The sequence below is a fragment of the Fukomys damarensis genome, unplaced genomic scaffold, assembly GCF_012274545.1.
Source record: "Fukomys damarensis isolate Sample0158 unplaced genomic scaffold, DMR_v1.0_HiC HiC_scaffold_24, whole genome shotgun sequence".
Classification (NCBI taxonomy): Eukaryota; Metazoa; Chordata; class Mammalia; order Rodentia; family Bathyergidae; genus Fukomys; species Fukomys damarensis.
In genome coordinates this window covers 66,794,002-66,818,344 of record NW_022900936.1, presented here as the reverse complement: position 1 = coordinate 66,818,344, position 24,343 = coordinate 66,794,002, and the positions used below count along the sequence as shown (strand labels likewise).

The window sequence follows — 24,343 nt, the reverse complement described above, 5'->3', positions numbered from 1 at the left end:
AGTATTTTAAAAGTGGCATATGCTACTTCATAAAACAATGGAATTTTCTTTTTTGGAGAGATAGGAAGTACTGAGGATTGAGCCCAGAGGCACTCTACCACTGAGCTATATCCCAAGCCCTTTTTATTTTTTAAATAAATTTAGTAAGACAGATAATTTATAAGACAGAATTTCACTAAATTGCCCAGGCTGGCCTCTAATTTGAGATCTTCCTGCCTCAGTCTCCTAAGTGGCTAGGAATACAGGTATATACCACCATTCTTGGATGAGGTTTCCACAAGCAGAAGTCATCCTGTCATGACTAGATGGTGTTCTTCTTTGGGAAGGGAGATTTCAGTAGACCATCACTAAGGTTTTTACATTTTCTATGACATTCAAGCACTCTGGAGCTTGAATGCAGCCAGTCTGACATAATGCAAAACACTTCATAAGCCTACAAATATATATTACAAAAAAACTATTTTTCACTTCTATATAAGTATTTACAAAGATACCGTAAATGTTTTCTTAGTAAAGAGAACCTCTGAGATTACCATTTGAAAGTAATTTTCCTGGCTTGGGATTTAGCTCAGTGGCACTGTGCCTGCCTTGCAAGCGCAAGGTCCTGAGTTCGATCCCTGATAACAGAAAAAAAGAAAAAAGAAAAAGAAAGAAAGAACGTATTTTCTTGATTAGTCACATATCTAGAAGCTGAGTTTATAAACAACCGGGAGAAAGGATTGCTTTGAACCTCTACTCATGTTTTTTATCTAAGATATCAATAAAAGTTTACTTTTAAGAGTTCCTCAGTTCTTACAAAAGCAAAAAATGTAATGAAGTAATTGAGATCCAGCACTCACCAGAAGAAATCTTACCAGCACCTTTATAATCAACAGAAAATGCAGATGTTACTCCATTGGCTGGCCCCAGTTCACACATAGGAATTTGGTAAGGGGGCCTCAGCTTGATTTCCATCTGCATGTCAGACAGATTTATCTTTGTTGAAAGAGACCTGGGATTATTATACCGTTGCTTGGTCCTCTGAATGAAGTTATCTATGTAAAATAAAAAATAAATCTCCTGCAGTCATTTGTTAATTAAATCATTTGAGAGTGTGATGTTTATGGACAATAAATTTTATGGATAAACAGTTTAATTTATTATTTAAAACTATTCATTTGCCATGGAATTTCTAAAATTATTTGTGTTTATGCATAATCATGGAGTCATCAGTTTCACATTCTATACTCTAGAAATTAGCAACTATAACTGAACTACAAGTTAAACACTACCTGAATGTATTATATCCACTTTAAGGAATCACAGAAACAAAAAACAGCTTAACTTTAAACCAAACTCTTAATTTTTATGGGAGTTCTTGTCTCATAAAAGAGTGAACTTATTATTTTCTAGTTGTAATTACATAAGAGCATATACAATAAACTATGTTTTCTAAATCTGTTTTCTAATCTACTGCTTACACCATTAGGATGTATGTTTTAAAGGATAAGTTTAATAAAAAGAATAAATGATAGTTCCTAAACATCTTCCAAGTGGCATTTTATTTTACTGTTTATAACTTTGGGTTTTCTTGGTTTTTTTTCTTCCTTCTACATCAAGAGTTGAGCAAATGATTGCCCACAGGCCAAACATAGCCTGCTGTTTTTATAAATAAAGTTTTATTTGGCCATAACTATGCTCATTCATTTATATATTGCCTGTGGCTTCTTTCAAGTGACAATGGCAGAGCTGGGTAGATGTGGCAGACTGTATGGCCCTTAAAGTCTAAAATATGTTGTCTGGTCCTTTCCAGCAAATATTTGCCAACTAGTGTGCTACATTAAGCAAGCCATAAATGATTATCACATAAACACAAAACTCTGAATCTCTTGTCCTCTGATACTAATTATTTGGGCCAATAATCACAAATCTCTTCACAACTCAATTTTTTTTTTCTAATAGACACCTAAATTAAGAAGTTGCTATAACTTACAGATCATTTGCCAAATTATTCTATATAAAGCAAAATAGCAGAAGTTTCCCCCATTCCCCTAAAATTAGGTGAAAAATCACTTACAACTGGATAGAGACAAGATAGTAAAAAAGAAAAAAAATAGGCCCTTACCAAATTCAATGAAACAGTATGGTCTGACAGCAGTATTTGTCTTCATCATGTTATAAGTAGTAATGAACTCCTTCTGAAGCTCATCCAGGAAAGAGAAGGCGAGAACATTTGGATAACTTTCACTGCACAACATCATGTAGCTCACTCCCAAAGAGCTAATAAAACTACAGTGTAAAAAACATTGGTTTTACATTTTCAAATTAAATCAAGGTAATTTGTTGCTTCACAAGACTGGTTCTATACACCACAAACTGCTGCTACACTGCCAATAAAGATACTAACATTTATATTCCAGCAAAAAAATTAAAAGAACAAAAATAGTATACCTTTTTAAGTTGTAGTTTTAAAACAGCAGACAAAAATAATGTAATGTACAACAAAGGGGATACACTATGGTTCTAACATTTCACTTGTAGAAGAAAGCAGGGGGGAAAATATCAAAACATATAAACATTAGAGCTAGCTTAAAGTCTTAGCTCTTCAAAAAGCTAGTATATATTAATACACCTGAGTCAAATAATATTTACAGTCTGACCAAAGTTATGAACACTATCTCCAGGAAAATGCCCAAGTAACACAGAACTTTGTATACAATTTCAGAGTGGTCACTGACCCCAGTAATAAATTATGAACCACTGAGGGAATAAGCAAGAATTTAACAACAAATAAAAGGGAAAGAAGAGAGAACTTGCTTACAGCAGAATGGTGAACGTTAACTAGTAAATAAGAAGGTAGTGCTAGCACTGGAAAAGTCACCATTTTACAACCAAAACAGTAAAAATTAGATCAAGCAAGTACAATCATGAATGTTATATCTAGGGGGAATTCTGATGAGTATCAGTACATTTGCATGGTTTTAATATCTCTTCCAATGGATTTTTAAGTTGCAAGAGGAAAATATTATACAGTAGAAACTAGAAAACACATTCAACCGAGTACTCTAGCACACTAATTTGGGGAGGTGGACATACTGTGCCTCCAGATATGATACCCTAAGAAAGTCATATCACCTATGTAGTATTCTGGCTCATAATATGTAACATGAATCTAATCATAAAGAAACATCAGAATGGCCAATGTTCTAGTTTTTTAAAATGAAGGAGTTATATTCATGAAAAGTTTTAATATTATAGGACGGGGGATTTAGCTCAGTGGTTCTGCTGCCTGCCTCGCATGCGCAAGGACCCAAGTTTGATTCCCAGTAGAAAAAAAAAAAAAAAAAGAAAAAAATTTTAATATTATAAAAAATTGAACAAATATCACAGGAATGTTTCCAATCAAAGGAGTCTAAAGGGCTATGAGAAATAAATGTGAAACCTAGCCCTACTTTGGAGCCTATGCTAAAGAGGGGAATGAACTACTACAAAGGACATTTCTGGAGTCAACTGACAAAAATGGGAAACAGTTAATATATCAAACTAGGTTACTTATAATACATTCCCAATAGCTGATTGCTGTATGTAGTTAAGTAAAAGACCATCCCTAACCTTAGAACATATATTCTGAAATAGTTAAAAAGAAAGAAGTGCGAGGCCGGGGATTTAGCTCAATGGTTTGGTGGCCTGCCTTGCAGGCACAAGGACCTGAGTTCAATCTCCGGTACCAAAAAAAAGAAAGAAAGAAAGAAAGAAAAGAAAGAAGTGTGATATTTATAAGTTTATCTCAAATGGTTCAGAAAAAACAAATCAGATGCATAAGCAGGACAGGAAATGAAATATTAATAAAAACGAATCTGTGCATTATTTGTATTTTTCTTATTCACACACTTTTTTATTAGATTGAAATTATTTCTAAGTATGAAGTTAAAAATACTTTAAGCAATGAAACATTAAACAAGTTCTATTAAAAAAACTTTCTAGAATATAGTATATTACCATTCCTTCATAATAAATAGAGCTGAGTGTGGTGACACACACCTGTAATCCTAGCACTCAGAAAGCTAAGGCAGGAGGAATGCCATGAGTTCGAGGCCAGCCTGAACTACACAGCGAGACTCTGTCTCAAAACAAAAACAAAAACAAAAACAAAAACAAGAGCATGAAACATAAATTAATCCTTTTAATGAGGATCCTTTTATAACACTGTCAACATAGCTGGTCTGGATCAGGGTGGTAAACACAGCATGCAGGCTGTCATTCCCCACATCTGCAATGCACCACTACTCATGACAGCCCTCTTCACTACTAAACCCTGATCCATATTGGTGCCCCCCACCATTTTCTCTAGTAATGTAGATGTGGAATTTATTATTTTTGAGTTTAATCACTGGAATAAGCATGTTTCCATGGTTCAAATTTTAAAAGAATAAAAATGAAAGGGTACATTGTACTTAAAATATCTTATCCCTCCTCTGCCTACAGATACCCAGCTCTCCTCACAGGCTATCAGTGTTTTTGCTAATTTCTTCTGTATATTTCTGGTGAGAGTTTATGGGTGAGTAAACAACTCCGTATGTGTGTGCACGGACGTGGCGCGGGGCTTAAGTGCTCTTTAAAAGACTATCCTAGGCAGTCAAATGATATAAATGATAGAACACTTATTATCTATTATTAATGGTGTGGGATACACTCATGGTAAAGTTGTGTTTTTCTTATGCTTCTAGAGTAACCTGGAATTCTTTTGTGAAGTTCCTTGCAATATATTCTCATTCTTGCAGTATTTTTCGAAGTGCAAGTTACGACCCATTAGTAGGTCATAAAATTAGTGAGTCAAGGCATTTTCTAAAAACTGAAATAGAATTTAACAGAGAATATTGCAATGGTACATTGTTTCAAGAAACTTTAAATTCCCTACAAGCAGGAAAGAAGGGACAAGAACCATGTAGTGCTGCTCACAAAGTAAATTAGATCTCTTTTCAGAGGTCATAATCAAAAAGTTTGGCCATACATATTGAATTCTTCTACAAGCTGATATTAAAATCAAAAGCCAAAATATGCTTTCTAAAGTGATTTTCTCTTCCCCTAAAGAACTTCACTACTATTATCAAAATCCTTTGACATGCATTAGCATTCAAATACATCCCCCAAATAACTTGAACACGATTGGCAATTGGCCTCCACACTTTCAGAACTGCCAATTAATAGGGTAGGAGTTATTTCATTATTTTCCCATAATATGACTAAAATTTTGGACCCCATTTTTGTTGTCAGGTTTTTACATTTCCATATTAATAACAGAGTGAGCCACAGTTTATCCCAAATGGTTTATCTTTCTTGTGCTAAATTTAACTATAGAATTGTATGCACAATAAAGGAAACCAGGGCCGGGGATTTAGCTCAGTGGTTCCATTGCCTGCCTTGCAAGCGCAAGGTCCCGAGTTCAATCCCCGATACCAAAAAAGTAATAAATAAAGGAAACCACACTAAAAAAAGATTGTATGTTAGCATTTTCAGGAAGTCTTTATTGTACTATAATTGCATGATACTTTCCAAAAAGACTACAAATTATTCTACATTACAGATCTGCTCGTTTAATCACCTCTTTAACAACTGTTAAATCACTGCTCGGACTTATGACCCATCTTTTTTTTTTTTTTGTACAGTTCTATAAATCTTGTTTATATAGCGTCAATGTCTTTCTTTGTATACTTTATCTTGTTTATATGGTGCTGTAATTTTTGCTGATTGCACTGTATATAATACTGTAGTTTTATGCTATGTTATATATTACAATACTGCATGTAAGAGTTATGCAAATAAAAGCAAAGTCACCAGTTTGGAGTTTTCTTTGATTATGTCTTTGTACTGAATATTGTAATGTACATACTATATATAATTCCTCATTTAGTGACCAATTCATTTGACAAGGAACTCGTTTTTTTTGTTGCTGCTTTTTTAACAAAGGAGAAAGGTTTATTGTAGAATAGGAATAGCTCCTGTTAGGAGGGGTCCCAAGTGGGTTGCCCGGAACTCGGTTTTTAAATGAGGAATGTCTAGATTACAATTTTTCCTAATAAATTTAGCTTTCTTTTCTTTGAAATGTAAAGACAGTTTTCCAAAAGTATGAATCAGCTTAGTTGGTTCATGTTTGTAATAAGAAAAAAAATCTGCTTTTTCAAACTACCACTGGAATGGACAGAAAGATTTCCCCCATCTCACTGAAGGATACTGCACTTGAAATAGTCTAAAGTCAGTACAGACATGCCAGTTTGTGCATGCTTTAGAAGGGTCCATCAGGTTTGCTTAGATCATATTTTATAGACAATATGATAGTTGTTCCTCCCTCTACCTCGAGGAAGAAGATAAACAGTAGTGACAGCAGCATGTTTACTGACCACTGTGATGAGCTAGGCCCTCTACTTAGTACTTTACATACTTTAATTTCATTCTTACAGTAAGGGATTCCATTATCTCCACCCTAAAAATGAAGGCATAAAGGCTCAAGAGGCTTAGTAATTTATCAAAGGCCACACATCATTAAGAACCAGCTGGGATCAACTTAGTTCTGGCTCAAGAGCCCACAATCTTTCTACAACACAACACCAACTTCCATATGGTATAGATAAAATCAGTCATGTCCTAATTCCACCAACAGTTTTTCATCTTTCCAAGCCACAAATCAATCTCCCTTTTTCTTCTAAATTAAGAATAATGCAACTTAAGGATTTTAGAACCTCCACCATTTGTACATCTGCAAAGTCCAGAAGCCCTGCCAACTCCCCCACTTCATCTTGTGCAACTCTGCTCCTCCCTCTCTGTATTCCAGCCACAATAGCCTTGTTTCAGCACCTCAAGAAAGCTAATCATTCCCAGGCCTCCAATTCTCAACCCAAGAACTTTAGAACTTCTGACTTCCCCACTTACAATGCTCTCAGTTCCAACTCCTCCATGCTCCGATTCTGATCTGGTTAAATTCCTACTCATCCTTTAGTTCTCAAAGTTTTTCCCAGAGCACACAATCTAAACTTATCCCACCTTCTGGGACTAGCATAGCAGTTGTTATTTTTCATGAACTAGCCCAAGTTGTAGTCACGTATTTATGTATTTATTCGCTTCAATGTCTTTCTCTCTAATAAATATTGTTCTATGGGATCAGGGATGATTGCTGTATTGTTCTGCATTGTACTCGTAGCATCGAGAATATTTTGTGCCTAGTATACAACAAGTACTCAATAAGTGAATACATGAAGCTGAAGATGGCATCATCCACTCATTTACACATTAATTTCTTGAATATATCTCACAGATAACTGTATAGCCCAGTAGAATCTACACAAAGCAAAAACTCAGTAAGTACTTGATGAAATGATTAAAAGAGCACCATTTCATCAGCTCTTCCAGTCACTGTCTCACCAGAAGGCTTCAGGGTGGAAGTTAGGGAATCTTCAATGTGTTCAAAGCCAGGGACATTCTCAGGGGCCACACAGAATTACAAATCTCTACACAAGTACCCCCAGGTGGCTATAGTTTTAGCAGATGTGTGTGTACACATGCAGTGTATACACACACACACACACACACACACTGTAAATTGCCATTTTTTAATTTTGAGACAAGGTCTCACTGCGTAGTTACCACTGGCCTTGAACTCACCATATAACCCAGGCTGTCCTCAACTTCCAGTAATCCTGCCTTAGCCTCCCAAATGTGGGATTACAGGCATTACAGGTGTGTACCACCACACCTGGTTAAATTGCTATTTTTTCACCTGACTGCTCTAATTACCTTTCAATTTTTTTTTTTTTTTTTTTTTTTTTTTTTTTTTTTTTTTTTTTTTTTTTTTTTTTTTGGTACTGGGGATCAAACTCAGGTCCTTGTGTTTGCAAAGCAGGCAGCAGAACTGCTGAGCTAAATCCCCGGCACAACCTTTCAAATTTTTAAAAATTCTCTTCTACTTCCAGGCTTTGGTACCAATGGGATTTCATCTTTCTAGCAACTGCCTTTGCTCTGGCCAAGGAATTTATCCAATAGTATCACATCTTTGGTTCTCCTTCCTGCAAGATGCATTAGGAACTTCTTCAGGTCCATTCAGGATTAAATGTGTCCTGAACAAGTAATGTTGGCAAAAATCCAACCTCCAGACAAGGAGGTTTACCCTTCTAATGACTTTGTTTAAAAAAAAAAAGTTAATTCTATCATATTTCACAAGTGATTCCTAAAATCCAACAAAATAAATAACTAGTTTCAGACATTAAACTTTTTGTTTTGTTTTGTTTTGTTTTGAGACAGGGTCTTGCTATGCAGCCCAGGCTGGTCTTGAACTCAGAGGGATCCTCCTGCCTCAGCCTCCTGAGTGTTGGGATTACAGGCATGTGCCACCATGCCTAGCTATCAAATTTTGACACCTAAAATTAATTTTACATATCACTCATTAAATGCTGACATTATTTGGACAATTCTCACCTGATGCATCAAATTAGTACTTAATTAAAACAATACTATAGTCTTCCCCTAAACAGGTCACAGAAAACCTGGCATAGGTCTAGCAGTCTACACTATAAGCTTTGATATCAAAGACAAGCTCCCTTGCCTGTCATGAGCTCACAATACAATCACTGAAGATATATTTGAAATTATGGTAGAAAACAAATTAAATATTATAAACTGCAGCTTGTTTCATGTTACCTGACAGGGAATATAGCAAACAATAAGCTGATATAGTAGTAATATTTGTATTATATATAAAATATAACTTTTCATTTTATAATTGTACCATTATACATACAAAAAGATCTGCTTCTCCTTTGCACCATGTTTGCCCACCACAGTTTCCTTGGGTTCAGAGAAGTTAGCCAATACTCTATGCCATCTCCATCTACTGGTAAAATGCTAAGTATAACAAACATATGACCTATGAAATAGAAGATTTCCACAATGAAATCTGCTAAAAGTATTTAAACTTTTAAATATAAAATGAAATAGGTTGACATTATGAAAGTGAGCATACCTTATGGTTTTTATTATTCCCAAATATGTATGTCTAATAGGAAATAAATTGAAAAGAAGATTCTACCACTATTGGGACAGTAAGGAGATAAGAACTAGAAAAAGAACTCATTAACACTGAGTGCCTGCCATATACAGCATTCTAATAGGAGCTTTATATTTTCTCATTTATTCTTCTCATACCTTCTAGATGAAGAGTCAAATCATGAACAAAATTATTCTATGAATAAAAGACCCATTTTAGCCACTAATTTTAAACCTTATTAAATATAGTACACAGGTACTAATGTGCAATACAACAGACAACGGCAACTTATAACAGAAAGCTAAAGGAGAATGTGAGGTTGTTCTAAGGAAACACAGGTGATTACATCAACAGTCTTTGATAAAATAGACCAAGCAAAATTTGCCTTTAGTATTCTTCATCTTCTTTCAGGCAGAGTTAATCTATCTCCTGATTTATTCTTTCCCACTACCTCAAAATAAAGATCTTGATTTTTTTGATAGCTGATGATAAATTCCTAATTTATCTGCTGTATTACTGGTTTACTGCACCTAGGTCTCATTTTCTCTCAGAACTTGTCCAGAAAGAATAAGAAGATTCCCAGGCCAGTTAACTAGAGCCAATGTAACATAGTGCCAAAAAGCCATGTTTTATCATAATAAAGAATGGGAATGTAATGTGATGCTAGTAATGAGACAAACAGGAAAGCAAGGTATACAGGTTATCTTCTTCTCCAACATTGCTGGTAGCTATTGCAGGGGTGCATTTCCCATCACAACCCTTCCTACCAAACTCTTCCTACCAAACTCCTAGTCTCCACAAAGACATTAATGTTCCATTAATTTTAGGCTTTACATATATTGTACTCCTCATTACGTTCCAACAACAAAAACAAGGAGGGGGTATTTTATTTGCTTCTGTCACCTGGGTAATTTTTCCCTCTATAAAAAGAGAAAGGCATTGGAGAATTAATGCAATGTCAAGAAAGGGGGTCATGATTAGAGGCAAACTCCCTCTTTTATCTGATAATAATGTGAATTCTGAAGCCAAAAGACTGGATCAAATATACTATTTATTAGCCTTATTACTTCAAACAAGTTTCTTTACATTTCTGAGTCTCATTTGCCTCACCTGTTAAAAGGGGTAATAGTATACAATGGCTATCTACCCAGCATCCCTTTTTGCCTTCCCTTTGAGGAATTAATTACTTCCATTCTCACAACTTATTCTACATGACTTTAGTATATGGCGGACCACCAAAGGGGTAATCCAGGCTGACCAATAACAGTATGTCATTCCTTTAGCCAGGTGCAGTGGAACATACCTATAATCTCAGCACTCAGGGAGGCCAAGGAAAGAGAAAATGGCATTTTTGCACCCAATCTTACTGACTTACTGAGACTCTGTCTCAAAAATAAAAAATACAAAGGACTAGGGATATAGCTCAGGGTGAAGGCTCTGACGGCCCTGAATTCAATCCCTAACATTGGGGGCAAGGGGTGGAACTGCCTCATTGTCTTTAACCACGTGATTTTCCAGAAATGGGTTATGACAAGAACAAAGCCAATTAAACTCCTGTGCTAGACATGGAGGTAGCCAAGTGGACTGAAATAGTCTAGGACTGCTTATGCAGTATTTTCTAGTCAGTGAAGAAAATATCTACCCATGTTTCTCAAAAAATAAGACTTAACTGGAAAATAAGCACCAGTCATTACCAGGGTGATGGCCAACATCATGCAGATTATACCTCACTATTCTCTTGTTCAGTGGCTACTCTGTAACAGAAGGTAAGGTAAGGTGACTAGGGCTGGTATTTTTGATCTCTAGTTTTCAAGGATGATTGTTTTCCAGGTAGGTCTTATTTTTGAGGGAACAGGATATTCACAAAAGGTAAGAGACTGCAAAAATGAAAAGTACCTAACAGCAGGATCTAATAAGCTAGCTACACCCCATCCTTCATAATTCTTTTTTCTTGAGCTAGTACAAATTGTGTGTCTGCCCCAGCAACTGAGAAAGAGCTCTATTTATCAGCTATTCAAGAGCTGTTGTGGTTTAATGATAATGTAAGTAAAGTGCCTGGCAATAGCAGGCACTCAATAATTGAGTTATTGTTGAAGTTGTTACTATTGTAACAGAAAGCATTGCTAGAGACTAAAACTAAAAGGCAGGTGGGCCTTAAAGAGGGCTATAGGTAGCAGTTTGGGGACAAATACAGAGAAAGTGAACCCTCAGCCCAGAAGAGACCTAGGAAGCTCACAGCCATTATCAAATTTCAAATTAATTCATAAGGAAAGAAATAAGGAATGTATTTCTTGCACAAAAATTCACAATAGGGTATTACTAACCTCACAGAGGATATCCATCTTTCATGTCAATGTCTCAATGTTAAAAGAAATCTGAAAATGTACAACTATGAGTTTTAAACAACCAAAGCCAATCAAGTAAGATCTCAGGCAACACAATGTAATTTTCATCTGTTCATCATTACTGCTTCAGTTATTGTTTTCTAAGTAGTGATATCATTAAATGTTTATTTCAGCTTCAGGAAAGTCTCTCTTAATTTATCCTTTAACAGATGAGTTCCTTAAATTTTTATATAGAGGGCAGTAATATGACTACAGAATGTGGAAAGAGATCACCAGGTACTCCCACAATCCACCCCAAGCTGCACCATCAACAAGGTTTCCCCAAAGTTGAAATCTTTTAAAGAAAATGAAGACTTAACACCATGGCACTGTAAATACTACCAAACTCCCACAAGAACCTGTGAGAACAAAGACCAGAGCATTCATTCTTTAAGGCAGTGAGTGTAATCCTACTTGGATTTGTGGCCCTGTAGACTATTTTTTCATGCATTCTGAGAGGTTTTGGATGTGTGGCTCCCAAAAGTCCCTTACCTCTGGCATATCCATCTCATACATACCTCTGGACAATGCCCCCACAACACCTATTCCTCATTTGGCAGCTACCATGACATGCGCATGGCACTGTTCTAAGTGCAGGCTGTACTCTGAACAATGTGCTCCACCAGTTGAAATGAAGTCCCCAGGCACCACAATCAGGCAAAGCACATCATTTTCCCAGCACACTAGAGAAAAAAAATCTTAAGTGTATGCCCCTAATTTTCTTCCTCAAAACTCTGGTTCTCCCAGACCTATTCAAGCAGAACCTAATTATAAGGTACCACCTGATATAGCATGTAATTATATACTTAGTTTGGTACCTCAATTTCTACACAAATTTGAACACACAGTGCTAAAAAATGAGGACTCAAAAATAGTATAGGACACAGATCAATTTCCTCAATGAGTTACAACCCAGAGAGCAAAGAGTATTGAGAAGTGTAAAATAAAGAAATGTTAATATATGATGAGAAAAGCAATCACACACTTTCTGCAGATAACCTACCAAGGGAGTGGGGTTACTAAAGAAAAGGCATGCTGTAGTAGCAATGAGGATGCAGATAGGCCATAAACAAAAGGCACTGTATATGACCATGAAGGAAAGGGGGCAGCCTGGTGGCAGTTGCAGTCAGGTTGCTACTTCAGATCCCTGAATTTTAAAAATAGTTGTTAAGTGAAAATCTTAAACAGTTAACATTTTTTTTTTTTTTTGAGACAGGGTCTCACTATGTAATTGAGACTGACCTGGAACTCACTATGTAGGCCAGGCTGGTCTCAAACCCACAGCAATCCTCCTGCTTCAGCCTCCTGGGATTACAGGCATGTGCCACCACACCTGGCTAACATAACAAATTTTTTAAGCTTACAGAAATTCCTGATTTTATATATTTCACACCACATTGTTATATACTGTAAAAACCTTAATAATTAGAAAATCAACTAACAATTTCTTATCAATAACACAAAATATATGAAATCTAGGTTCTTGACAGGAACTAAAATTATAACTTCTATTTTCCAAATCCTTTTAAAAACTTGGCTACAAATACAATATGCACAGTTTTTCTGTGTACGGTTGTAAAAACCGTGTGATCTACTTATTTCTTTAGAAATATCTGAACCGTATTCTAGCACCAGGCCAGATTAGATCTCTCCTGATCCACTCAACTCCTAAACTCACACAGAAAACTTCTTTTCACACCATACCACTTTCATATACTAAGAATATATGAAAAATCATTAAAAGCTCACTCTTGTGGCTGCTGGAAGAATGCTATCTAAATGCTGTCCCTCTTTATGTACACCAGGTCTCAGAAATATGAAAAACAATGTTTTTATTTGAGCTTTGTAACTGACCCAACTAATTATCTTCCTTCATTTTGGCCACAAAGAAACTCAGAACAGTACTTGCAGACTTTTTTTTTTTTTTTTTGAGACAGGGTCTCACTATGTAGTCCAGACTGCTCTGGAACTCACTGTGTAGCCCAGATTGGTCTTGAACTCACAGCTATCCTCCTGCCTCAGCCTCTCGAATGCTGGGATTACAGGCATGCACCACCACAGCCAGCGCATACCATTATTCAATAACAATGAAAACTCAAAGACCCAGAGCACTACAAGAGCCTACTATTTAAGTTAGTTGAGTGTTTTGAGTTTTTGCGCCAAAAAATAGAATTAAAGACATCATATTAAGTATACTGTAACTATTACCATCAAGACATTTTCTAGGTAAGCCTTCAGAAATCCCATTAAATATAACATCACATTATGTTATCATTACCCAAGGGATCTAAATACATACTTGTGGATATTTCCTACGGTTCTATTCTGCACCTCCTTCTAAACTCATTTTTACCTTCATAATTTCAATCATGTCTATGTGAATATTTTAAAATGTCTATACCATTTCCATCGGACTGCTTTGTCATAACCTCAGTGAAAATGAACAAAGGGAGCTTCGTTATTGCTCTTCTTCCTTACCCCCATAATCAATACTTTCTGAAAACCTCCTTTCTGCCAACAACACTACCATTCTGTATGATTCAAGGCTTTGGTCATCTTCACCCCTTCCTTCTGTTTATCTCAGTTATTCCATCTGATCTTGACCATTTGTTAATGCATGTTTTTTTGCAGTGCTGGAGACTGAATGCAGGGCTTTGGATATTCTAGGCAAGCACTGTGCTGTGATATCTCCTTGGCCTTTTTAATTTTATCTTGAGACAGAGTCTTATGAAGTTGCCCAAGCTGGCCTCAGATTTGTGATTCTCCTGGGTAGCTGGGATCATAGGCATTTGAAGTATCTTTCTGTTTAGCATTTTCTTTTTTCACTTGCCCTTTTATTTTCCTACTTCATGCTCCAATAAGTTGAGCTCTCTGCCTTATCTCGCTCCTCAGACTTTCCATTTCATTCTTTGTTTCAGTGTTTTAGAATTACTTTTTAAAGAAAATAATGTAGAAAACTTTGCTTATATTTTTAGCACAGAGCAAAACAATGAATAAAATCAGAACTATATGTAAACAAAAGAATGGTTGCTGGTTAAAGAACCATAGCGTATCTCCTTTCAATAAATTAAGTGGTTGAAAACAATACTTTAAGAAATTTCAAGTTTTCTTTAAATTCTGATTAACACAAACCATAACATAAAAAATCTATTGGAGACAATTGTTGAAGATGTGAGAAACTCTTACTCGATTCAAATTATAAATGATGAAAAGAAAAACAAACCAGAAAAAAAGAGTACACAAATATGCTTGCAGTGTAACTATTATTTTAAAACCCACAATAAGGAATTTTTTATTTGTGTAAGAGGAATGAGGACTAGGGGGAACCTTGGAGCCACAAGAATAAGAGTTGGTTTTTAATTGTCACTTTCCTCAAATCTGCAGGAGTAACTTCCATAACTTGTTACTTCTCAGGGACCTCCCTCAACATGAACTTTCAGGGCAACCCATGATCTGGTCTCTCGACTAATTATCACACATCTCACAGCTATTCATTAATCACAATCCACTAACACCAGACCAAGCAGGTTAATACATCTACCATGGTAAGTCACATATTTCCCTTATTCTGCCTCTCCTCCCTACACCTAAATGCCCTCAGCCCTGCCTTAGCCAAATCTTATTTATTCTTGGGGACATGGATCACATCTCATCTCAGTGAGGCAGCCCTCCATTTATTATGACCTTGTTCATGTATTTCTTTCTGTATGCATAATCAGCATCACACTGCTCAGAAGTTAATTGTTCTCTGATTGTTTCACATGTATGCTTTCCAAGGTGGTCTCATTTATTCCTATGGATTTAATTATAGAACATAAGCTGATTCCCAAATCTAAACCTTTGTCCCGTTTGCTAAACTTCAGACTCATACATCCGCCTACCTGTCCATGCCCATGGCTATCTAACAGACATCTCATATTTAACATGTCCAAACAAACTACTGGTTTTTTCTAGTGAAACACATTTAAGCCCTCTAGACTTATTCATTTCAGCCTCATTATATGTCCAGTTCCTTGGGCCAAAACATCCTTTTTCTTTTTCTCTTACATCCCACTTCAACCCACTAGGACAATTTGTTGGTTTCAATCCCAAAATACAGCCAAATCCAACCATTTTTCTACATTACCACACTATTTCAAGTTACAATCCTCACCTCTACCTGAATGTCTGAGTCTTCTAACTCAGGTCTTTGCTTCTACTTTCACTCTGAGAATCCATTCTTCAAAGCAGTCTGGATGATTTACTCAGTCAAAATCGATCAATATGAAAAAATGTTCAACATCTCATTCGAGAGATGCAGATGAGAACAACACTGAGATTCCACCTCACCTCAGAAAGAATGGCTGTTATCAAGAAATCAACCAATAACAAATGCTGGCAGAATTGTGGGGAGAAAGAAACCCTTCTCCATTGTTAGTGCGAGTGCAGACTGGTGCAACCACTGTGGAAATCGGTATGGAGATACCTCATACAACTAGGATTAGAGGTTCCATTTAAACCAGCCATCCCTCTGCTGGGTATCTTTCCAAAAGAATGAAAAGAATCATACCACAGCAATATATGCGCACCCATGTTTATAGCAGCACAGTTTGTAATAGCTAAAACTTGGAAACAGCCCAATTGCCCATCAACTGGAGACTGGAAAGGTGTGGTTTTTCTATAAAATGGAGTAGTATTCAGCCTTAAAGAATGAGAAACTAGAGTCATTTATAGGTAAATGGATGCATACTGAGGCCATACTCCTAAGTGAAATAAATAGGACACACATGTGTAAATACTGAGAAGTTTCTGTGAATAGTGGTGTGAAAAACTAAAACTGTAAATAAGGTTCAAATTGTATAAATGATAATGTGAAATAGGAAGAAAGGGACTAAAGGAGTAGGGGAAGTTGGAAGGGTAGGAGAAAGGAAAGAAGGGAAAAGAAAAAATCTGAGAAAAGGAAAAAATGGAAACAAAGTCTTTGTAAATAAGGAAGTGGGGGGCAACAGGAGGGCAGGGGAATGGGGAAAAAATAAGAACCAAAATACATCATGTAAAGGTACAAGATCCCAACAATGAGTGTAACTGTACTGTATACCTAAAAAGTACCAATAAACTCAATGAGAAAAAAATCGATCATATAACTCCCCAGCATAAAACTCCTCAGCAGCTTCCCACAGTTCTACATGAGACTCAACAGATTCAGTCACCATGACCTAGAAGGTCCTATACATAACCTATCTCATTCCCACCTTTGCAACCTCAACTTCTGCCATTCTACTGATTGTCCATAATGCTTTGGCAGCAATGTTTTTCTCTCTGTCTCTTGCTATGTATCCAAGGGCTTCTCCCTGGCTGTCACCTCAGCTCTGCACTTCATCCACAGCTTCCTTCAAATAACTGCTTCGTTTTTCATCTCTGCTCAAATGTTATCTTTGCAGAGAGGCCCATGTCCACTGCAGACAAAGTCACACTCCAGCCCATCATCCAGCTTTACTCCCCATCTTTACCCTGACTGTAGTCCTGGGGAATAAACCCATACCCAGACAGTTTTATTTACTAAAATGTAAGCTTCTTTACTTCTTACAGGGCAAGCAGCAGGTACAAAATTTTCATATTCCCCATTATAGTTTGCCTATTACAATTTTAGGCATACAAAAATTCCAATAAATACCTAGTGAGCAACTTATAAAAAGAAGTATCTGTGTTCTGCAAAACTACGATTCTAAATCCAGATATAAATGCAGAAAAACTGTAAAAGGCCTGATGACTACTAAAGTTTAAAACAACACGATTATAGACTTAAACAAGTTTTCCTAAACTAATCAAACACTAATTTCTACTGCAATGACTTAAGCTTCACTAAAATGACAACCACGAGGCAAATGATTCTAATGAACACAATGAAGTCTTACTTAATGTTATAATGTCCAGTTTTCAGTGTACATCTATCAGGAAGTTGAGCAAGTTTTCTTGAGAGCATTTTAAAATACTTTCTGCACTCCTGCATTCCTGTGTTTTGCTCATAATCAGTAGAAGCAGAAAGTGGCAGTCCATCTCTGACACGAACCACTGAGGCAGATAAAATCACAGACATTTCAACTGACAGTGAAGACCTAAAACAAAATGAATAGTCAGGGTTAGATAAAAATAAGCCTATGCAAAAATGTTCAACTTATTAGTAACCAAGGAAACTAATTAAAACAATGGCATATGGATTTCACTTGACAAGTTAGCTGTTAAAAAAATATTTGCTTTTGTCTGGCATTCTCATTAAGTCAAAGTAAAAACTGTCACAGGAGGACCGGGGATTTAGAATTTAGATCAGTGGTTCTGCCGCCTGCCTTGCAAGTGCAAGGACTCGAGTTCGATCCCCAGTACCAAAAAAAAAAAAAAAAAAACTGCCACAGGGCTGGGGGTTTAGCTCAGTGGTTCTGCCGCCTGCCTTGCAAACACTTGAGTTCAATCCCCGGTACCAAAAAAATAAGTAAAAACTGCCATAAAGGGCTGAGGATTTAGCTCAGTAGTGCTGTGCCTGCCTCACAATTGCAAGGTCCTAAGTTTGATCCCCAGTACCAACAACAACAAAATGACATAAAAATCATTCTCAAAACAGTTTGGCAACTCTGATAAGAGTTTAAAAAACATGTATAGCTATTGACTTTAGTAGTAAATATCTAACCCTATTCTAAGGAAAATAATCAGAGATCCAGAAAAAAAAAACAAAAAAACTCAACTGATATTCCCCTACTGGAATAACTAAAAACAACCTAAAAATCCTACAATGGAATGATAATTAAATAAATTATAGTACACTGATATGATGGAATACTATGCAGCCACTAAAAGTTATGTGTATGACAAAAAGATTAATAATATGGTGAAATGCTAATATGTTAAGTTTTTCAAAAGCTGGATGAAAATTACATATTTTTTTCACAAAAATAAAGAAAGGGAGAAAATGGAGAGATACAAGCAAGATATCAAAATCAAAATAACGTTCATCTCCAGGACAGAGTATTTTGGATGTCTGTTATTTCATAATTTCCTAACTATTCATAATATTGTACAAAAGATATATATACTTTCATAATCAGAAAATAATTTTTATTCAACATACTGTAATTTGTAAAGCTAAAGGAACACTGGTTTTAATGTTATCCTTAATCTTTTTACCAAAAAGTAAATCACAATGGGCACTTTTATTGGATTCTGATCATGTTTCACAACAGATGAAAGGATTTCACAGGCCTGATTCTGAAATAAATGAGGTAACGAGCTCATATAAGAAGTTGGAAATTGGTTAGAAATGAAAATTTCTAGGTCCATCCCCAAAATTCTGGTCTACCATCTGTGGGATGGGGTCTGAGCATGTTCAGTTTTAACAAATTTCTCTGAGGTTATTACTATGCTTATTGTCCTTAGGATTATATTTTGAAAAATCATTTGATTACAACATGTTTACCATCTGAGATTAAGTGGTAACTTCTGTCAGCCCATCAGAGTGCAGTGTCACTAAGTTTTGTTTTTTTTACTACCATAGTAGAGGTAATTGATAAAAATTCAAAATTTGATAGAATTTTACAGGCTTTTTTCAGAGGTAATTATATTTCAGAAATTAATCTTTACCTGCCCATTTAAGCTAGGTCAATAGTATCCCATTCCAAAAGAAAAAAAAATGAGCAATACATCCAAAAAAATGCCATAGAAAATCAACTGGTAGGGTCAGGGATTTAACTCAGTGGTTCCGCTGCCTTCCTTGCAAGTGCAAGGTCCCAAGTTCGATCCTCAGCACCAAAAAACAAAGAAAGAAAGAAAATGAACTAAATCAACTGGTTCAGTTTGTAAATCAGAAGTTGATAGTTTTCATTGCTGTATGAATTTTAAATCTGTCTATTCATGGTGGTAACTGACTTGATAATAAAAATCAAGTCAACTAATAAAGGTAAAGCATTAAATTTACTACATCCTTTTCCTTTTTTAATGAGGAAAGGGGAGGAATCTCTAGACATTAATATATCATTATTCTCTAACATTTCTCTCCTGCAGTTATTAAAAAGGGGAAAAATAACAGCAGCAAATCAAATCAGACATTTTACTATAGTGGAATCTTCACACTAAAATCCTAGTGTTGCCGGGGATTTAGCTCAGTGGTTCTGTTATCTGCATTGTAAGCTCAAGGACCTGAGTTTGATCCCTGGTACAAAAAAAAAAAAAAAAAAAAAAAAAAAAGAAAAAAAAAAAAAAAAAAAAAAAAAAAATCCTAGTGTCATATATCCAAATCAGCATTCTTTTCCCCATTTATCTAATTTTGTGTTTTTCTTTTAAAAAAGAGTATCAAGAGAAAGGTGGGACCCATGAAAGAATGATATCTATACCATAAACTCTACTGAAATTTTATTTAATTTTTAAACCACAATGGTAACATTTAGCCCAAGTGTAAGAAAAGAGGAAAATATCTTTACACCCTGAAGTATTTATTATTTAAATGTAAAACTACTGCTTTTTCAGAAATATGACCATTCTAGGAATCAATGTGAAGGCCAGTTATGACTTATAGTTCCAAATGTTCTTACTCATCGTTTTAATGCTTGATTTTTCTAGGATCATATCAGAAATATAATTTATTAATAGTTCCCCAACTTTCACATAGTCTCCAAAGTTACTCTTCTTAGTGAAAGACAGAAAGTTTTTTCAAGTCATTAGTGAATGACTTGAAAGACAGAAAGATATGACTCATATTTCTTAAAACATATGCTAAGAAAACTTGTTCTTACAAACCTGCAAGTCCTATTTTTCTGTAACCATTTACTGGGTATCTACCATAAATTAGATACTTATATTAGGCATTACTTAGTTCCTGTTCCAAGAAATAACATCCCAAATTGAGAAATTCAAATGAAACAAATAAATACAGCACAGGCTCTATTGGCTACCACTCTAAAAAAACAGAAAACTAGTTAAACAAACTTGCATTTCAGATATTCCTAATACACATTTTAGACTGATAACCAAAACATAGCAGCTATAATTCCCTGTCATAATCCTTGAAAGGCTGTCCAAGGACTGGTGTGTGTGTGTGTGTGTGTGCACACGCATATGCACAGAAAGTTAGAAACCCAAACCAGTTGAATCCATGCAAAAAGAAATTGGGATGAATGCCCAATGAACAATGCCAGGTTTAACTAATTGCTAAAAAGACTCCAATCATTTTAAGATAACAAATATATTGTCTATTGACTCAATAAACATACCACCCCCATTTTTTCTTTTTACTTTTTATTATAGTTTAAGAACAAACCAAAACCCAGACCAAAAAAAAAAAATCTCTATTCTCATTTGCATTGTGCTAGTAGAAATAAAAAATTACATATACCAATGCCAAGCTAGGGTAAAAGTCCAGAAGAAGGTGGTGGTTGAAAATGCCAAGGAAACTTTAAGAGAAGTAGTAGTTTTGGGGGATTTTTACATTTTTTTTTAAATTTTATCAGGATCAAAGAGGAATTTTTAAGCCACTGGTCCTCACTTTTAACACAGAAAATATTACATTTGCCTTTGATAATTAACAGGAAAACCACAGGCAATCTGAGTAGTGCCTATATTTCCTTTCCCCACAGCTATTGGAGGAAAAAGCCCAAATTAGAACCTACATAGATCTATGAAGGTTGAGAAATAAAGTCACAATGCCAAACAAGATGGATAGCAATTTCTTAAACCTAAGACAAGTCACTGAGCCCTCACCTTCAGAAAATTGTCAGGTAGTGACCGCAGGCCTGAGCCACCAGGAAGTCATCTCAAAAAGTAATAAAACTCAAAATGAGCCCAATGTGGTGGTGCACGCCTGTAATCACAGCACTTGGGAGGCTGAAGCAGGAGGATCGCTGTGAGTTTAACACCAGCCTGGGCTACACAGTGAGTTCCAGATCAGTATCAACTACATAGTGAAACCCTGTCTCAAAAACCAAAAACCAAAAGCAATCAAACAAAAAAACCCAAAACAAACAAACCTCAAAATGCCTGCACCTCTCCTGTGTGTTCTTACTGTATTTATCAAACACTGATCATTCAACGACTTTTGCCCTATATTTTTAGCAGGATCTGTGAAATCTACTTTTGAGTACTAGGTTTTTCTCCTAATTTAAATAAAATAAATTTTAAATGTCCATTTGCTTATGAAATTTCATACATATATGACAGTAACAAAGTTTGGGAAACACTAACTGGTATATGTTATTTTATTAAAAGTGCTAGCTCATGGGAGGCTGAGGCAGGAAGGTTGCCTTGAATTTGAGGCCAGCCTGGGCTACACAGTGAGTTTAAGGCAACCTGGACTACATAGCGAGACCCTGTCTCAAAAAAACCCCAACCCAAACCAAACCAAACTAAAACACATAAAAGTGCTAGCTGAGATCTGTGGGAATTAAGGAGTTTTAATTTGGAGACTGGTTTTATAATTGTGATATACAGGATAGGGGCAGACCCATGTAAAGAAGGAAAGGGAAAAGGGGACCACAGAAAACCAAAAATTTTTTCTGCTGCTTTGCCTATGCCCCCTACCTCACTAGTCATTGGTACTCCTAGTACAGGCACTTGCACTGCACAGTATTTTAAGACTCACGCTCCACAGATTATACCCACACTTAGGAATAGGCTCCGCAACAAATGTACAAATGTGTACAACATTTATGTAGCACCACATAATTCACAGATGGTAGGTATAACCTCCATTTTACATTTAGGAAAACTGGGCTCAATTTCTCAAGTTCATACTGCTAGCATATGGTATAATTGGTATTTAAACTTAAATTCCTTGAGTCTCTATCTACATTACTGTTATATGAGCCTTTCAAAACCAACAAGGGGCAAATAATCAGTGATGCAGAAGCTAACTAGCTACTCATTTTGAAATAATAATACAGCTTACATTTTCTTTAAGAGGCAGTATGGTAGTTAAGAAGTCAGATACTACAAATTTAGACTCTCCCACACACCAGCCATGTAACCTTTGGCAAGCTTTTCTAAATCTAAAGTTTTGCCTTTCTAAATCTCAATTTCTTTACCTGTAAATATGGCTACAAATAGTATCGCAGAGGGTTCCCTTACTGATAGTAAATAGAATCTCCCTCAAAGGATCATGTAAACCTCCTGATCCTGCCTTGAACCTTCTAATAAACTAAAAGTGCTATTAGTATTTGTTGCTCATATTATTTATCGATTACCCTTTATGGAGACACTCTATATGCATTACCTCATTTAAACTTTTCAATAACCTGTCTGGTGGGTACTACTAGCTTCTTTTACCTTCAAGAAAACTCAAACCCAGAAAGTTTTAGTAATTTGCTCAATCCCTAAACAAGCAACAGCTGTTTAAATTTAGGACAGACCCTAACAACTCTATGATATTGCCTCTCAATATATGCAAACTTCTTACACAAATACAGAGGAAAATCACTAGCATCCTTTTATAGGCCCTAGGTTTCTTTTGCACAGAAACAGAAAATACACTTAAATTTATTTCTTATATACAATAACAGAAATATATATTTAAATTTAAATTGGTCATGAACTTAAAAAAAAGGTATGAAACTGATGTGATGGTTCTCAACATAGGAAACACCTAGACAGATGTTCCATTACGTTACGGAATGGTCACAGGTGAAAAGATTCAAGACACTGCCTAATTCCTTACAATCTTGGAATGTGAACGAATACCAGTGACATGGAATGTGAGTCAGAGTTTTAAAAACTGGTTATTTCACCTATCAGTTGGGATCCTATCGTGTCTAGTGTGGTGGCTGACACTCTGGCTCTGAACTGGTCTTTATCTGAACAGGCACAGGAGAGCTGGTTCTGAAGAACTCCACCAGCCCCAGGTGCATGATCCAGGAAACTAAGCAGCAGGTGAAAATTCTAAAGCTGCTTTTACTACCAGAGAGATTCAAGCCGGTGAGGGTTCGGAGTGCTCTTTCACAGACCTCCACTTGTCGAGCCAATTGCTCAAGTCTCTTTTGGGCCACATCGTTCCCAAAGTGTCCCTAAAAGGGCCTCAAGGAGTTTCCGTGAGGCAGCGCGGATTTAACGCCGATTCAATCCTCCACAAAACTCATGGTAAGCTACTGTTTAGTCCTACCCGGCCTAAAAGATACAGGACATGTCACCTCAGGCTCTTGGGCCACCTAGCAGGCTGGGTGGAGCCCAGTGCTTCAGACGTCTGGGGCCAGGGAGTGCCCACTACGAACTGCTGGCAGCCCAGGGCGACGGTCCCCTCCCTCAGACGTCCCTGCTGGGGCTCCGTACTCGGCGCAGGCCAGCCAAGGAGAAGCAGTCGCCCACGTGGCCCACTGACCCAAAGCGAAGGGGACGGAATCCTCGCTCGTCTGCCCTCAGAGCTCCGCGGCCCCAACGGCTCCCCGTGAACCAGCTCGCTTCTAGACCCGGGCAAGCCGAGGAAAGCGGCGGGAGAGCTAGGGCAGCGGCTAGCCAGCGTCTCAGCGACCCTGAACGAGGAGGGAAGAGGGCTGGAAGGGGCTGGACAGTACCTGTCGAGCCTGGACCCGCCGCTCAGAGTGACGCGCCACGCAGTGCATTGTGGGGCCGGGAGTGGCCTCTAGGCAGGGAAGCCCCACGTCCAACGTGGCTGGCGCAGGCAGTCGAGCCCCTTCCCCGCCCTCTCAGCTCGCCTAGACCAATCAGATTCCTGGGTCCGCCCTAGCCCCGCCTCCCCCAGGGGACGTTGGCAGCCTGTGGAGCAGATTGCAGTCCTCTGGGAATGCAACTGGGCTGTCCCTCAGAAATGAGGCTAATCTTACTCTCTTACCGCTGTGTCTGGAGGTAATATTTCTCTCACACGCTTTAAGGAAGGGGGAAAAACGTCCTCTGAACGAGCAAGAAAAGGACCTGTCCCCATCTGCTGCCACCACCCTTAGAAGGAAAGTAACCTTAGCCGAGAAGGGCCAGATGCTGGCCC

At 36.9% G+C, this 24,343-nt stretch overlaps 1 protein-coding gene across 3 annotated transcripts in view; it reads right to left on the bottom strand.

Annotated features, from left to right (window-relative positions):
• Sec22a (SEC22 homolog A, vesicle trafficking protein) overlaps positions 1–24,001 on the bottom strand; it is a 74,606-nt gene extending 50,605 nt beyond the window's left edge. Inside the window, exons 1-4 of one of the 3 annotated variants that reach the window (XM_010618044.3) lie at positions 23,916–23,991; positions 17,292–17,492; positions 2,105–2,268; positions 840–1,034 (exon numbers count right to left, since the gene is read on the bottom strand). In XM_010618044.3, the coding sequence (XP_010616346.1) occupies positions 840–1,034; positions 2,105–2,268; positions 17,292–17,473 (541 nt within the window). In that variant the 5' untranslated portion in view covers positions 17,474–17,492; positions 23,916–23,991. Of the gene's footprint in view, positions 1–839; positions 1,035–2,104; positions 2,269–17,291; positions 17,493–23,915 lie in introns of all 3 variants that reach the window. The other 2 variants (XM_010618030.3, XM_010618047.3) reach the window with 2 other exon arrangements.
• Positions 24,002–24,343: the final 342 nt, after the last annotated feature.